Genomic DNA, 17,031 nt, shown 5'->3' with positions numbered 1-17,031 from the left:
AGTCTCAAGCTGCACCAGGGGAGGTTTAGGCTGGATGTTAGGAAGAAATTCTTCACAGAAAAAGAGACTGGCCATTGGAATGGGCTGCCCAGGGAGGTGGTGGAGTCACCATCACTGGAGGTGTTTAAAAAGCGACTGGGTGAGGCGCTTGGTGCCATGGTTTAGTTGATTAGATAGTGTTGGGTGATAGGTTGGACTTGATGATCTCAAAGGTCTTTTCCAACCTGGTTAATTCTGTATTCTATAATCAAGGCAAAATCACCCATAAATGTTTCTGCTATTTTATAAAACTCCTTCCTTTCTATCAAGGCTTTTTTAAAGGACACCTAAAACATTGTGCAAGATTTCTAAGACCCTTGGCTGCAGAATGTCACAGTTAAAATGTATTATCACTAAAATAATGTTATCATTAGCATGAATTATTGTTTGAGACTAGATGATGCCTCTTTTCTCTTTGTTATATTGTATTTGCTTTGATCCTATTCAAACAGGACACAAGACAGCGAGTGTATTTTAACCAGATTAAAGCAACTAATCCCATGCAGCCAATGAAACAGGATTAAAATGCTTTCCAGCTACACAGATAATTAGGCACATCAGTTTCTATTGGAACTGCAGACTAGAGATCACATACCTTTGGTCCATGTGGAAAGTCAAACAAGTAAGTCATAATTTTCTGAAAGACAGAAAGAAAGCATTGAAACATGTTTTCAAGCACACATTTGTTTAATTTGTAAGTGCATACTTTTCTGCTTTTATCTTTTCAGGTTACAGAACTTTATTTTCAGTATTTGCATGGAAGTCAGCATAAGGTTTGGAGACAAAAAGTGACAGGAACTGAACCATAATTTTTGTCATCAAAGAACACATTTGCTTCAGAAATCTGCACACTGCTTCAGGCATATCTTGCAATGCTTTTAAATGGTATATAAATCTCTGGCTTAGCAGTGTTGCAACATTCTGACATTTACCCAGACTCGAATCAACCACATTTATTCCTACAGCACAGCAAACAGCCCTTTCTGGCTCTTAGACCTCTACAGAACCATGGCTTTGGTAGCTTGTCTGTGCTGAGACTTAGCTCACTTGGAATGGAAGTTTTGCATTTTAAACAATGTTGAAATATAAAATGAGTAGCACTTTCCCTTTTAGCCTTTTAGCTGCTGGAGAGCTGAGTGAGGCACAGAGTGACTTAAGTTAGGCCCACGCTAGGCAAGTAGCAGAACCAGGACTACAAGAGATGGCTCAAGACCTAATGTGAATTCACTGCTATAACATCCTACACCTAGCTTAGAAAACATCCAGTTCTCCACCAGAAGATGTCCTACCAAAACCCATACAAATGAATGGCTAGCTTTTGCTTATCCCCTTATATCCCAAGACAACAATTCAAGCAGCACTTACGTCTGTGTATTTATAGTCACTGTTTGTGACCAGAAACACCTTCCCAACTTCATTCATGCGGCTGAGCAGCAGTGGCAGCTTCCCCTGAAAACCAAGGGACACACAAGTCACACACAAAAGTTACAGAGGTTCATCATCAACAAAGCATTCTCAACTACAATCCCACCAGGCAAAACAGGGCAAATCAAACCAGCAGGCAAGCAAACTCATGTTTTGCACTGGTCAGAGCCAGGAAAGCTGCTGGTCCATCCATGTAACACCCCTCCAGAGCACAGCCCAGGGGAGAAAGGCAACGGCGAAGTGCTCAGAAGGACTGTGGTGCCTTTGCCAACCACAGAGCCAGGAATCCATTGCTGCTCTCACCAATCTGCTCCGTGCCAGGCACACTGGAGCAGCTCCTCTAGCTTCAAGTCCACTCCCAAAATAGGCCCAGAGGCAGGTGAAATCTGAGCTCACACGAGCTGCAAGTTGGAGAGCATTACAATTCCAACCTCAAATTAGGGAGAATTTATTCCTGGGGTTATTTTTATTGAATCATAAATCTCAGTCCATTGCCAGAGTAGATGATTACCTCACAGAACGGTTGCCTGAGTATTTTGCGTGTAACTAGAAACAAGCTTAACTGCTTTAAAGTGATACTCTGCCACAAAGCTCATCTAAACCAAAGAATAATTATCCTGTAAGTGGTCCAGAGGGGCCTTGCACATTGCGGGGAGGTCAAAAGTAAGGGAGTCACTGGAGCTTGCTTAGATGGAGCTTAGATGTGGTGAACACACCTTTTGGGGCTATCAAGAAACTGCATATGGATGAGCCTTTCAAGATCTTTCCCTCAGTCCCTCCTGGTTAAATCACAGAATGTTAGGGAATGGAAGGGACCTCAAAAAATCTTCTAGTCCAACCACCCCTGCCCGAGCAGGATCACTTATACCAGATCACACATACCGGATCACACAGGAATGCATCCAGGTGAGTTTTGAATATCTCCAGAGAAGGAGACTCTACAAACCCCCTGGGCAGCCTGTTCCAGTGTTCTGTCACCCTCATAATGAGAAAATTTTCCTCATGTTTCCATGGAACTTCCTATGCCTCAGCTTCCACCCATTGCCCCTTGTCCTGTCATTGGGCATCCCCAAGAAGAGCCTGGCTCCATCCTCTTGGCACTCACCCTTTACATATTTGTAGAATAGAATAGAATAGAATAGAATAGAATAGAATAGAATAGAATAGAATAGAATAGAATAGAATAGAATAGAATAGAATAGAATAGAATAGAATAGAATAGAATAGACCAGACCAGACCAGACCAGACCAGACCGGAAAAGACCTTTGAGATCATCAAGTCCAACCTATCACCCAATACCCATCTAAATACCAACTAAATCATGGCACCAAGTGCCTCATCCAGTCTCTTTTTAAACATTTCCAGTGATGATGACTCCACCACCTCCCTGGGCAGCCCATTCCAATGGCCAATCACTCTTTCTGTGAAGAACTTCTTCCTAACATCCAGCCTAAGCCTCCCCTGGTGCAGCTTGAGACTGTGTCCTCTTGTTCTGTTGGTAATGAGGTCTCCTCTTCTCTGAGCTAAAGAGACCCAGCTCCCTTAGTCTCTCCTCATAAGGAAGAGGTTCCATTCCCTTAACCATCCTGTGCATATGACATTTTTGTTGGATGGCTAAGGAATAGTTGGATGGCTAAGGAATAGGTCTGTCTAAAAAGATGCTTTTTAAACAGAAGTCTGATTGGGCAGAGAAAAAGCAGCCAGGCAACACAGCTGCTTTCACCACCAAGAGAAACACCACAAGTCCTGCCAGCGTATTCACCTGCGTCCCATGATAATGTTTCCTCCATCTTCTACATTTTATGTAAAAGAAGGTGCATGTGAATACAAAATCACTGGCTCAGAATAAAGGCTGCCTCTCTGAACTTTCTACTTTGTCTTTGGTTGTTGCAATGGAAATCACAGCCTTATCTGTTCCGTGCCTTAGCAAAGTGAAGGGGCAGGTTTATTTCTTGCCTGCTTACTCAGTACAGGATGTCACACAGCACAGCTGAAGTAATCTCACACTTACATCTTTCACCACGTATTTTTCCAGGTTCTCGAGGGTCTTTTCCTTGAGCGACCCCTGAAATAGAAACAACAGGACCCAGTGAGGTAAGGGAAACTTATGATGTAAGAGACATCAAAGTAATGCCAACTTTCACACTTTAAAATGCTGTGAAAGTACAAACCAGGGCGAATCTGAACCAGTGACTCTAGAGATGAGAGGCTTTGAGTAGCAGGGACCATCACAAACTCTGTGATCCATCGATTCCCTCACCATGGTAAATAATCCACTTCAACAGCATTTTAACCCTTTCAGAAGGGAATACAATAGAAACAAACAAAAAAATAGATTTGCCATACCAAACAAGACAGTCAATGACCTGTCTCCAACACTGACCATAATGCTTTACTCAAAGGCCAACTCCAACATGTATCACACAACACTGCATAAGGAAAGAAAATAGATTCCTGGCTACTACATGGCTAAAAAGGACCACCACAAATACAACCATGAGCAGATTTCTCGTCTGGGCTCTCCATCCCACCCCAACAGACCTCTCAAATGAGGAAAACCAAGAAAATCAGGTGTTTAACCAGATGTTAATGCTCACAAAATGAGATTCTAAATTTGCACACAAGTGTGTGAAAAAGATGAACTGCCTCTCCTCTCTAAAGAGAGAAGAGTTGATGGATTTCTCTGCTTAATGCAGGTACTTTTCAGACAACATAACATAGTACCAATGCAAAACATTTATAGTAAAATGCTGGTTTAACAGGACAATGTATAAAGTATGGTCTGTAAGTGCAAATATTCCTGTGGCATTATGTTCTAAACCCCCTGAATTACAATACAGAATTGGAATCTAGGCACATTAGAAAGGAATAGCAATCTAAGATAGATATGTTCCAGTACTAGGAGGGCAGTCAAGATCTTGACTTACATAGAGCTGCAATTTATTATTTGCTCACTAGGAGGCAAAGAAGGGCTCTTGCCCAAAAGTGGAATACACATCTTAACTCAAGAGTTACAAACTAGTCCCTCCAACTCGGCTACAACTACAGGCACCCCAAGGAGCTCTTGCAATCACCTTATAATGAACCCAATCAACAGCATCTCTGACATCCTGGAACATGCTCCTGAAGGACATGAAGAGGTCTCCATCTTTAAACCCTGTTTCACAGCTGTGAAGTAAAAGAAGAGAGATGGTAGCAGCCAGTTGCAGCAGGTAAAAAACATGTCAAGGACAGAGACAGTTCCAAATGTTGTGTTGAAATCTTACCATAATGGTTTCTTATATACTACTTTACTGCAGCTCAGACTTTGAGGAGGGCTACAATCAGACTTCAACAAGATCTGTGTGTTACCCAAGAATGTCTGTTTAAAATTTTAGGATGTGATTTCCTAGCAGCAAGCCTGTACCTGCATAGCAGCACTACACCTTTCTGTGACTGCAACTCTTATTTCTCCCCCCACAGTGTTACAAGAAGGAAAAAAAAAATCCTGGGACTCTGCAGCTGGCAGCACTTTACAAAAGATGAATGTACTGAGAAAGCTAACAGAATATTGCTTTCTCCCTCCTTGTAACACTAAAGAAGGGGGTGCCCTGGAAATCGACTACATGTAGTACTGCTGAGAGGAGGAACTACTTCTGTGTTGAACTGTTAGACTTCACATGAGAAACTTCCTGTACAACATTCTGTGGAGGTATCTTTGAGACACCCATGAGAGTATGCATTAGAAGAAATCAGGGAGAATTAAACAGAGCTGTATTTATTATGACAGCAATCATCATGCCTGTCCTGAGGAAGGATACTTCACCTGATGGATTGTCAGCATAAACAGTTCCTCTGCTCCCAGGCAGAATCCCATTAAACCTTTGCCTTCCACTCACACAATATGCAAAGATACCCCATCACATGAGTCAGCAGCACAGCAGCAATCACATTTGCCAATTTAAACCACAGCTTGGTTTTATGCTCATTCCTATTTGAAAGCTAGGTAAATACTCATGCTGCACAAACAGCCTTTTAAACCACACCGTGCCTGAGCATTTCACCTTTAAGTGAACAAGGTCCTCAGTCAGGACACAAGGGACTTGTGGTACCCAGCTGAGGAAATTCAGCCTTTTTCAGTTACCAGTTCAAATATAACTGTAAGGCACATGTGTTCAAAATGAGCTGTCTGGTGCCTGTAATAACCCTCTAATACATGTGTGGTCTTAGAAGCTGGCCCCAATACCAGTGTCAGTCAGCACGGTGACACTTCTCTCTGAAGGAAACCCTCATAACTAGTCTCTGCTGTACACACAGATCATCTTATCACCACTAAATTCTCTTAACATCTGAAGGGTAAGGGACCTGAATTTTCTTTCAACAAAACCACCTGAGGGACCTACACTGATATAAAACACAGCTCCATCTGTGCTGCACTGCTGTATATAATCACCATCCTGCGGTAGCATCAGCACCTTGAACCAGAGGGAATACGCACCTAGTGTACCGGTCACAGTTAGTAAAGAAATCCACTAGGCAAGCCAACAGGTAGGTCTCTGCAAAGAAACAAAGCCAGATTTTAAAACAGGGGTAGTGTATTGCATCCAGCTAACCTCAGGCCTTGTGCCCATGAGAAGGAAGTTGATGCAAAAAACCAGAAACAGGTTAAGTAGCAAAGCTTTAATGGCTGTGGGCCTGTATGGGCTAGTATTAGACTCACCTGGTAGATTGAACAACGTGTTCAGAATGTAAAACCTGTCTGTGTCATCTCTCTGGATGAATTTGTTTGGATATTGATCCCGTGTTTCAGGCCTGAGAACAGAGAAGGTGGAAAAGAATGAAACCACAACAATACTGAGGACGACACAGGCTGACCTGCAGAACGCAGCTGTAGTGGGGTTCATTAACTAGAGTTTGCTGTGCTTTAACCAACACCCAGCATTCTCACATGCACTAGAGGGGCAAAAGCAAAAGTACATCTTCTGGCATTCCCTTCACTGAGCCTGCTCCACAGAGCCAAACACAAAACTCTCACTGCTGAGTCAGCAAACTGAGCAGGGCCCATTAGGGAAACAGTGGTTGGGAGTCCACAACTCAACCTTAAGCCCCATGCTGCTGGTTATGAGGATGCCTTAAATCATCTCTGCTTTCATTGTTTGCTTATTTTAAACTTTCTCCCACTTTCCATGTATTGCTTAACACTCTCCCAAGCAGCTTTCAGCAGAGGAGTGCAAGGCTGTGCTGTGGGAGGCTTGCCTGGAGCCCTCTGCAATTAATCAGCAGGGTGGCAATGATTGAAGTAATTTAATTATTCTGGTTTCCTTCATTTCTGGAGCTTTTGAAGATCACCTCTGACTCAAAGGGGAATTTGAGTGCATATATAAGGGCTTTTTCTGAATTTTTGCTTCCTGATGCAAGGACTTAAGAGGCCTGCAATGACAAGACTTGTCACCTTGGGGGCCCTGAGCTGGCCTTCCATCCGTGGAAGCAGGGATCTGAGGGGATTTGCTAGGACAAATCAGGCATGTAGCACTGCAGTCCTCCTTCTACAGCACCTTCTCTGGGGCAAGAGGAATGCAAGCAACCAGGGAAGGCTGTAGGAAACAGCCTGCAATGACTCACTTCTAACACCCTCAAACATCAGAAACAGGAAGGGGTAGAACATTTTACAAGGAGAGACTGAGGAGCTGGGTCTCTTTAGTTTGGAGAAGAGGAGACTGAGGAGTGACCTCATTAATGTTTACACATATGTAAAGGGTGAGTGCCAAGAAGATGGAGTCAGGCTCTGTTGGTGATGCCCAATGTCAGGACAAGGGGCAATGGGTGGAATTTGAGGCATAGGAAGTTCCATGGAAACAGGAGGAAAATTTTTTTCCACTGAGGGTGATGGAACACTGGAGAAGGGTGCCCACAGTGGGTGTGGAATCTCCCCCTCTGGAGATACTCAAGATCCCCCTGGATGCATTCCTGTGTGATCCGGTATAGGTGATCCTGCTCTGGCAGTGGGGTTGGATGACCTTTTGAGGTCCCTTCCAGTCCCTAACATTCTATGATTCTGTGAAGCTTGCTCTTCCCCAAGCCAACTCAGGCCTTTGAACTTTCTTAGCAACAGCTGTGGAGTTAACGGTGTCACAGGCCACAGATCCTCTCTACTCCCAGCAACCCTCACACTATAGCTTTGTCTTAAGTGACATGCTGCTGATGTTAAACTGTGCCAGGAGAGATGAACAGCCCATGGATTATCCAATCAACCCCTCCCCACAGCATATTTTCTCCTATTTCCAAAACGCTGCAGATGTGCCTGTGCCAGCACAGAGCTTTCCTCTACAAACACTCAGGGTTGCTGTATCTGGAACCCTCAGTGCATCCCTGGTCCATCCTGGAGCTGCAAGAACACCAATGCAGCGCCTGCTATTAATGAAGTCCCCACAGCTCCTCATAAAATGGGGAAGATCAGTCACTCAAAAGAGTATATGAAGTCAAAAAGAATAGCCAAGAGTCAGCACTCACCCTCTGAGGAAATTAAAGCCGTGTGCACACACTAGGAGGTTCCCATAGGCATCGACTTTCAACAAATTTCCATAGTGGGTATCAAACACCAGGCCTCTGTTAAGAAAGGGATTAAATATATGAAGTGAACATACTAAGCAGTGACCATTTTAACAGCAGTTCTAAGTCAGCTCTAGAACAGTTGTCTCACTTGGCATGGGGCCTGAGAACAGAGTTGCTGTTACACAGATGGGGCCTCTGCTGTCTCTTTTACCTGGCTGCAGGTGAGCAACAAGACCCTACACTGCCAGGTGAAAGATACAGCTGATCTGCTTTCCATGGACATGAAAATGGAACCATCTAAGGGGCCTGTTCCACAGGGTCATGAATGTGACACTTGTGTTTGTGGTTGCCTGACAGCTCTGCTTGGCTGCAAGGAAGAGTGAACTGTGATAAAGGAATTTCTCCCCTCTTTCCTTGCTCTGTCACAGAGCCAAATGGGGAATGTATCAGTTGCACAAAATGCTTTCGACACTGCCAGTTCCAACTCCAGCAACCTCTGCCTCACTTATCTAGTAGCTTGCATCTAGAAAGTGTAGTCTTCCCACAGAAACTTCCCTTCTGTCCCCTCCCTGGGATGCAGGCAGGTTTGTGAAGGGTTACTGTCTTGTTGTGGGCATAGGCACGCACAACATCCATCTCAGTGTAAAACATGCTCACAGGAGGGAAGGAAGGAGGCTGACTGACTGAAAAGTGAAACAAGAACCCAATGACCCTGTGGTGTGGTCTTTTGTAAAGAAGTTCCAAGGAGTCAAAAAAGCAAAATCCAGCAAAGACACAAATGGAAACAATCCAGTGGGACGGGATTGGTCCCACTTTTACTGTTGTTTAATGTCATCGTAATTTTAAGGGTGTCCTATCCACCAGGACACTATTAAAATAAAGAGAAAAATTCTCTGAGACATTCTAGAGTCTGATGGACAGCAAAGGCTCCTCCTCCCCTTGACTTAACTTCCAACCCAACTGTGATTGCTGTCTGCTTTGAAAGGTTGTTTTTGGACATGTTTTCAGCAGCCCTCTTTCTTTGCACACTCCCTCTTTGGTAGTATGGATTCATGTGTGCAAAGGCCCTCAAATACTGGGGCAGTCTGCTCCCTTCCCTATTATCTGCTGTCAACCACAAGCTTCAGAGGCACAACTCTGAAAACCTGGCCTCGTGTGTTGCCTATGAACTTTACAGAACAAATATTCAAGCATTCAAGCAGGCTAGGTTGGTGTCTGTTAGTCATTTACCTGGTAGGGAATGCAGGATCATACACAAAACTGAGCAGCTCTAGAGGGTATCCAATGGAAACTAATCTTTCTACGGTCAGGTCAAATCCGAGAGATTCGTATTCAGGGGATTTATACACTGTACCAAGATGAGATTTCAGTTAGAAAATCTGAAAACAGCTAGGGGGTTAAACAAGAAGGCAGTTAAAAGTAATATACCCACTTGCCCTCCTCCCTCCTCCACATCACACATTCCCGTCTTCACTTCTGCCCTTCACTGCCTCAGGTCCCACAGCCCGGAGACACGGTGGAATTAGCTCATGCTCCAGGACTGCAGCTGAGTGAAGCCACAGTTCAGGTTTCAGCAGCAGAGTGCACCAGATGAAATATCCATCAGTCTATCACAGCTCTCTGCATCAGGGAAAATGTATTTCAAACTGCAGCTCCTCTCCCTGCAGTCCCGGTAGGCACATGTGTCACTGCCCCACTGTTCCACCTGCTCGGATCAGGTTTTGATTGCTATGCTTTCACAAAACTGATGAAGAAACCAGTAAATTTTGGTCAGAAAGCCTGGAATTCATTGCTGCTGTGCTACTGTTACTGCCCTGGATACAATCCCACAGCTTAGTATTGTCTCCAGCTTTCCTCAGAGGAATTTATGTTTGTTGCAGGCTAAGGTAGTTTGAAGGTAGAGCTGTCAAGTTAACATACGATTTGCTTGTTAATAACAGCATTTGGTACTGTAAAAATCTGGTAGCTACTACCAGTGTGCATCAAAATGCTACCCTCTTAAGCAACCTTACTGCTCTCACACATCAGAGGAGCTACTCAGCTGTGACACATATCTTAGCTCAATGCAAAAGAAGTGGACCTGTTCAACCAAGTCCTTCCTACCACTGGGCCTGTCTTCTTCCTGCAAACAACCCTCCCATGTATTGGAAATGTTACTGCTTAATCAGATTATTAAATTAACATTTAAAAGAAAATTGCTCTGCTTCTAGGTCAGGCAGAAATCACTGTGTTTCTCTGAAGGTGTCTTTACAGATGCTGCACGTTGCTGTCTTAAGTTAGTGTTAAGATGCAACAAGGGCAAATACAACCGTTGACCACGATAATGGTTACCATGGGTTCAGTGGGCTCAACTGTGTCAAACACTTGGATACTCCAAATTTAGCTCAGTAAAGTACAAAAATGTGCATGTTACCTAGTAAGCTTGTTAGAAGACAAAGAGCATTTCCTGAGACAGCTGCAGCGCATCTGTGGGCCTCACAATATATATTAAACACACACTATCTATACTACTCAGGTAATCACTGCCATATATATATATATATACAGTGAAATGCAAAAGCTCAATCTGAGAGGGGAAAAAGAAAAAATAAAACACTACAGATATACTAAAAAGGCAAGGGCTATAGCAGAAATGAGACTGTCAAAAGCCTCAGGTTGTAGTAACCGTGACTAAGGGCTCCTGTATCTTTCAATAGCACCAGAATCCTGAGTTAATTTCCCCTGTTAAACTAACACCATTCAAAATGTAATAAGCAAATTTGTAAAGTTCTTAAACAGATAAATAAAACCAATAAACCACTTACAAGATAGTCAAGCATTATATCAGCAATGGCAAACATCAACAACATGATACAATGTTCAATGCACGTAGTCTTTTCTGTTCTTTAGGAAGGAAAGGGTTGATTGAGCTATAGACAGCAATAAGCAACCAAAAGCTACAGCTAATGAAGAAAGCAGTGACTGACAAGGCAATTCTGGGGAGTGAGCTAGAGTTGGAGGGAGTAAAAGATAGTTAGGTGATGAACAACATTGTGAGAGTGACACCTGAGCATCATCTGGAAAAAGGAATTCCTGATGCAGGACAGTAAAGGCAGTTCCCAGGGAAAATGGCAATAAATACACGTGCATGTACTCTTAGAAGGTGAAAGCACTGCCAAGCTCCCTGTCATGTGAAGCAGCCTCCAGTTCCCCACTCTGTCTACAAAGCCGCTGCACTCCTCATTAGCTTCCTGGGAATTTGACCATGTTATCCATTTATCCATAAAGCATCACTCTTAAACAAAACATTTCTCCAGGAAAACTCTGCTCTTTTTGAACTCACATCCACAGTGATACTGCTCAGACACAAAGAATCTCAAGAAGCATCAGGCAATCTCCTCTGGACAAGCAGCAGTGGTTTATCAACAGCTCCAACAGAAACTTTCCAGGCAAACTGTAATGCTTTGTGTTAAACAACCTGTGCATCTTGGTAACTCCACCAGAGAATGGCCCTGGTGGGTGGGACATGTGGCCTGCTGCTCACAAAATGCCCTCACTTAACTTCTTCCTTGCTGCATATGCCTCTCTGTCTTGTATTTACCACTACAGGCCTCCCTCCTTTTAGCTCTCTGAGTCTAAGGAAACAAGCTGAAGCACCAACAGGAAAAAGGCTGAGGAACAAGTATTATCATCAGCCTTCATCAGCCCAAGTCTCTGTTGAAGCAGTACTGTGACAGGATTAATCTGAATGTTTTCTTTGGGGGAGCAGTTATTCTCCTTGTCTCTCATGTCCTAGATTCTGCTTCCTTGATGTCCCTTTGAACAAAACCAAACTACTAATTCATTCACCCCTCAGGTCCTTCCCTAATTCTCTGCCACTCCACAGTATCTTGAAAATGAAAGCCTTCTCCTTGGTACATGAACTAAACAAAGACATAGGAAACTGAACTCTTGGAAACAGCAAAAGGGACAATACACATTCTTCAGTTACCATCATAGACTTCAAGATACTTTCCTTTAATTAGCCATGCAGCTGGAAACAGACTGAGAGCTCAGGGAGCCCACCTGGACAGCACCCTACCCCACAGCACATGCTGCATCAACCAGCACAAGCCACAACCCACTGACACCTCTCATAAGCTGTGTGAATGTCTGTTCCAGTAACAGGAGCTTCGGGCCAAACGAACAATCCACCTCCTTCAGATCAAGTACGGACATGATAACACCACTGCAACTACAGCAGCACACTCAGGGAAGATGCCCCTGTGACATGCATTACCAGATGTAAAAACATATTTCAATATTGTATGCAGGGCTGGTCACTCTCTCTCATATCTTGTTCACTTCAGGCATCCATGGGAGAAAAGAGTAGGCAAGACAGATCAAATTTGTTGTTTTCAGCAGCTGTGCAATGAAAAAGTTCGAAATTTTCCTGGAACATTGCTCTCCTTCAGACCTGGTTGCTGGGCTCACAACTGGAGGTAATTTGTGTGCCATGGCAATGTAATGAATTCAGCTGTTTGCCATGCAATGTCTCCCATGCTCAGCTCTTTCACCGAGAGGAGGGCCCACTCTTCAAGCATCCTCAGCTCTGCGGCCGGTGAAGAGGCAGAGCCACAGATCCATTTTCAGAGCATCCTCGCCCAACGCAAGCATCATGACAGCAAAACCAAAGCACGTGCTACAACTTGTTATGTTTCTGGGGTTTTTTTCCTGTTTCTTCCTATTTGGTGGCCATGGCTCTGCCACCATGCTAAGTCCCCAGCTTCAGAGGACCACATTATTTTAACAGCCTGTGTTCCAGCACAGGCAATCGCTTCAGTGGCGCAGGGCAATTGACACCCAGCCCTCAGGGATTATGTAGCTGGGGTGGAAAGAAAACAACCCAAGGTTTAAAAAAAAGAGAAGCCAATTTCTCCTTAATACCATCACTTGGCTTAAGGTTATAGTATTGAAAGGAAAAAGCAGTACCCTAGGAGTGGTCTGCAATGAATGCAGGTGTCCCTGACACAGGGTGTGCTAGGGGGGAGCAGTCAATCTGGAATGAGTAAGGGTTGTGCAGTAAGGTATGCAATTCTCATGCATTTGTGTGGTTGTTTTTACCTTTGCTGCCAGGACACGTACAGTAACAATTTTATAGCCTTCCTGAAAAGGAAAAAAAAGAAAAAAAAAAAAAGGGGGAAAAAAAAAAAGGGGGGAAAAAAATAATAACACCTCTACAGAGGCTCCAGCTTATGCAAAATGCTGCTGCCAGGATTTTAACTCACATGAGGCAGATGCAGATTCAGAGTGTCACTCCAGTCTTGACGGAGTTACACTGGACTCCCCTGTTAAAGAAAAAAATCAGACTGATTTTAAAACTGCAACAGCTCTGTGCCATGTGGGACTGTATCTGCTGGAGCTCGGTCCTCTGGTAAGCTCAGAAGCCAGCCTGGCAGCTATTCCAAACACACTTAAAATTGATTTATAGAAGAGGCACAGTTGGCAATCGTGCATCCTGCAGGCAAAATTCTGTCCTCATATCCACAAAGCAGTCTTAGATCATCAGATAAGTGATAATTATGAGGAAGAGGCTTTACAAGCACAATGCCCACGTGACACAAACCCTTTGAGTTTCTCTCAGACACAGAGCACTGGTTCAAGAAAGGGCCTCGTGCTCTTTCTGGGGCTTTGCCATTATTGTCCATTCCTCAGTCAGTGACAGATTACTCCTTTCAGGGCGCTCACTTTCTTTCACAGCACAAAGTGCCTGCACATGTCAGTGCAGGAGACTCAAAAGAGTGAGTCAGGAGCTACTCCAGGAATCTGAGAAGAGAATTTTGCGCTATATTTGAAGGTGCTCCCAGCAAGAGCCTCACACAGCAGGTCAGGCTGATGTAGCAGGTCTAAATTCAATTGTATACTTTAACATGCTTATGCTTGGGCTTTCATGTGCAAGGCACCGCAGGATAAACCAGTACCAAACCTGAACACAGTACTGCACTGTATTGCAGTGCACTGGTTTACAAGCACACACAGTAAGAAGACGAGACTGATTCTGCAACTTTCAGGTATGCACACAGTAATCAGGAACAACTTGGAGATCCAATTTGCACTAAATATAAAGCTGAATGAGTTGGGAGGATGTTGCAAAAAGGACCCACAGAAGTATGCAGACCTCTTGGATGGCCTCTCTGGAAATACGGGTTTAAAACCTGCTTTGTTTCAAAATCAATAGCTGGAGAAGGCTGTAGTGCATGTGAATGCTCTGTTTAAGCTGTGGGGAGAAAGCCCTACAAGGGCTGCCCATTTCTTTCCTTGCTCTTTCTCCTAGACACACCGAGTTTTCAAATTCATTGAAGATATGACATGGTTTCTTGCAGACTTTGTCAGTGCTTCTTATAAGTTTGTACTCATGGATCACAGGAGAGAAGCAGTATCTGCAGTTACAACAAACACCCCTTTTCACACTGCTTCAGCCACATCAGTTTTGTGAGATGTATTTGCAGTCACTAACTGCACCCCTGCCAGCCTGTCCTGCCCAGCCATTTTATTTCTCACCACCACAGATTTGGTGCTGGCAAAAGCCCTGAAATGAGAACAGTGACAATATGCTGATTTCTCACACCACCAAGGCAGCTTTAAGGAAGAAGCTCCTCATTGCCATCCTGCCTTCCCTGCCATCTAGAAGTCAAGAGCAGCCCAGGGAAAGGTGCTAGCAGTGCCCCCAGGAAAAAACCCTGCATTGGCAGGAGACTTCATGGGATTAGCTGCTTTCTGCAGCTGATGCATCACCTGCTCTGATCCTTTGGGCACATCCAGGATCAACCCCTTCACCATGAAGGTGCTGAGAACACTGTCCATGCTGTAGGCTTTGCCATCCTTGGCCCTAGCCACTGAGAGTCTCTTGAGAATTGAAACACCTTACTCTGACCACACTGTTTTGGTTGGTAGATAAAACTAATTGGCTTTTGATTTTCAGGTGTTCAGATAAGATCAGCACTTCTCAAGCTAGAGGTGACAGCCTCCTCTAAGGGGCTGCGAAAGGCTTTCACAAACACTCAGTCTTCAGAAATTTTACCTGCTATCTGGGGTCTCCAGAGGTCACACAAAGACAGATAAACCAAAATGTGGACAGATAATGCAAGGGGTTAACCTTTTCTCTGAAGCATAGGAAATGCAGCCCAATTACTTTGTGCTAAGTCTTTAAGAAATGAAAGTAACATGACTAGAAACAGATTATTTCAGTTGCTGCTTATTCCCCAGTGAGTAAGGCATGCAAAGCAGGCAGTTAGGGGCATACAGAGCCAGGTGGGGAACTAGTATCCAGATTTATACAAGTCTCAGACACAACATGCATAATTAAGCTTGTGCAAATGCATTCCTGATATTACACAAACCTGACTTAAAGAGCAGGATCAAAGTGTTGCCCATTTTATGTTGCTCCATATTCTGAATGGCACCAGAAATAAATAATGCCAGTATCTATTTGAAATACATTGAGATCACTGCTGTGCTGACAGAAAGTGCTAAGTTAAAGCCTCGAGGACCCCTTTTACAACCCCACCCCCTGTAAAAGCACAAGTATCAATGTATCCTGCCTCAACAATGTCTATCAAAAGGATACTAAACTAGGGCTTCGAGGAAGGATAGATCTATCCTCAGAGCTCACCATTTTGACAACATCTCCCACGTAGGTAGCCTCAAAGCTGGGCATTTAGTGCCAGCTACAGGGAGAGTGTCTGTGAAAGTCACACCTCCACGACCAACCAGACCAGACGATTTCATGTAGGCACCAAATACTCATACCTTAGCACTTGTGATCGCCTGACCTGCAACTCCAGCTGAGAATCCAGAGGGAAAGAGTGAGTGACAGTCCTGGAGGAGTTTGGGACACTAAACTTAATTAAAAAATAACCCCCACTGAAGCAACAATACTGATTAAACACACTAGTTAAGTGTTGGGCAGCCAATTCACACGCTGCCAGAGTTTGAGGAAAGTTTGTCTCAGCTGTGAGGCCAGAGGTCTGAGATCTCCAGATATAACCAGATAGTGAAGAATGCTATCTCACCTCAATATACTAATCTCTGGAGGTGTTCAAAAAAGGATTGGACATGGCACTTGAAGCCATGGTTTAGTTAGTCATGAGGTGTCGGGTGATAGGTTGGACTTGATGATCTCTGAGGTCTTTTCCAACCTTATTGATTCTATGATTTTCCTTTCAGGATATCCATTACCTTCATAAGTCTTTACAGAGCAATGCCAGTTTTCATATATATTTAGAAGAAGATTTATGCTTTAGAATACTAATTATTTCTGTGCTGCGGGGTCTTTTCTAACCAGGGGAAGTGTTGTCAGGCACTTGTTACTGAAATGTAACAAAAGGGAAGCAGTAACATTTCAAGGTATGCAGCTCTCAATACTAAACCAATTCGTTACTTGAGAAGAAGTCTGAAATGTCATGTTTAAATTTCACATCTGGGTGCTAGCTTTCCTTTGGTTTTGAGAGAGGAGTCAGCCTATTCAGCCCTGACAGGAGCTCAGAATCATTCCTGGTTTGCACAGCCTGGCAGGGTGCTGTCATTTTGTACTGGAAAGAAGGCAGAGGATTTTCTTTTCCATGAGAACTGGAAACCCTGCAGAGGAACCTGTACTGCGGGAGACTTCGTACAACTGCGCTCAGCTGGCTTGGCAATCGCAGGAGTGTGGGTAAGCACAAACCTCCAGCACTCCTTCCCTTGCATTTCTCTTTTAAAAGACCCATCAAACCTTACCTCAACTTCTGCACAGCCACTGCAGACATTTTGCTGCACAGCACCTTGCCAGGAAACAGAAACTGCTGTTTAAAGCCCTGGTTGCGCACAGCACTGGTTCCAGTTCACCTCTGCCCACACAACCATCTGCTGGCTATGTGCCTCCCTGCATGCAGAGCAATGGAGTCATGCATGTTTGTGCTGTGCTGACCTGTAAGCTCAGTGCCTGTAAACAAACTGACAAAGTGGTAAACGTGCCTAATTGTAACTGCAAGAAATCCCAAACAAAACCCATGGGACAACTCATGTTTTCAGTTAGGAAC

General features: G+C 44.1%; 1 protein-coding gene across 4 annotated transcripts in view; it reads right to left on the bottom strand.

Moving 5' to 3' along the window:
- The window catches only part of NT5C2 (5'-nucleotidase, cytosolic II), a 64,000-nt gene that overhangs the window by 6,221 nt on the left and 40,748 nt on the right, over positions 1-17,031 (bottom strand). For all 4 annotated transcript variants that reach the window (XM_068139466.1, XM_068139467.1, XM_068139468.1 and 1 more), the window contains 8 exons: positions 9,227-9,344; positions 7,955-8,050; positions 6,165-6,256; positions 5,943-6,000; positions 4,540-4,633; positions 3,477-3,530; positions 1,405-1,488; positions 635-676 (listed from right to left, as the gene is read on the bottom strand). In XM_068139466.1, the coding sequence (XP_067995567.1) occupies positions 635-676; positions 1,405-1,488; positions 3,477-3,530; positions 4,540-4,633; positions 5,943-6,000; positions 6,165-6,256; positions 7,955-8,050; positions 9,227-9,344 (638 nt within the window). The remainder of the gene's footprint in view (positions 1-634; positions 677-1,404; positions 1,489-3,476; positions 3,531-4,539; positions 4,634-5,942; positions 6,001-6,164; positions 6,257-7,954; positions 8,051-9,226; positions 9,345-17,031) is intronic.

This window comes from Melanerpes formicivorus, unplaced genomic scaffold (genome assembly GCF_026170545.1).
Source record: "Melanerpes formicivorus ecotype bairdi unplaced genomic scaffold, bMelFor1.0.p_v2 SCAF_6, whole genome shotgun sequence".
NCBI lineage: Eukaryota > Metazoa > Chordata > Aves > Piciformes > Picidae > Melanerpes > Melanerpes formicivorus.
Note: the sequence above shows the minus strand (reverse complement) of the source record. Positions and strands in the feature narration are given on the sequence as shown.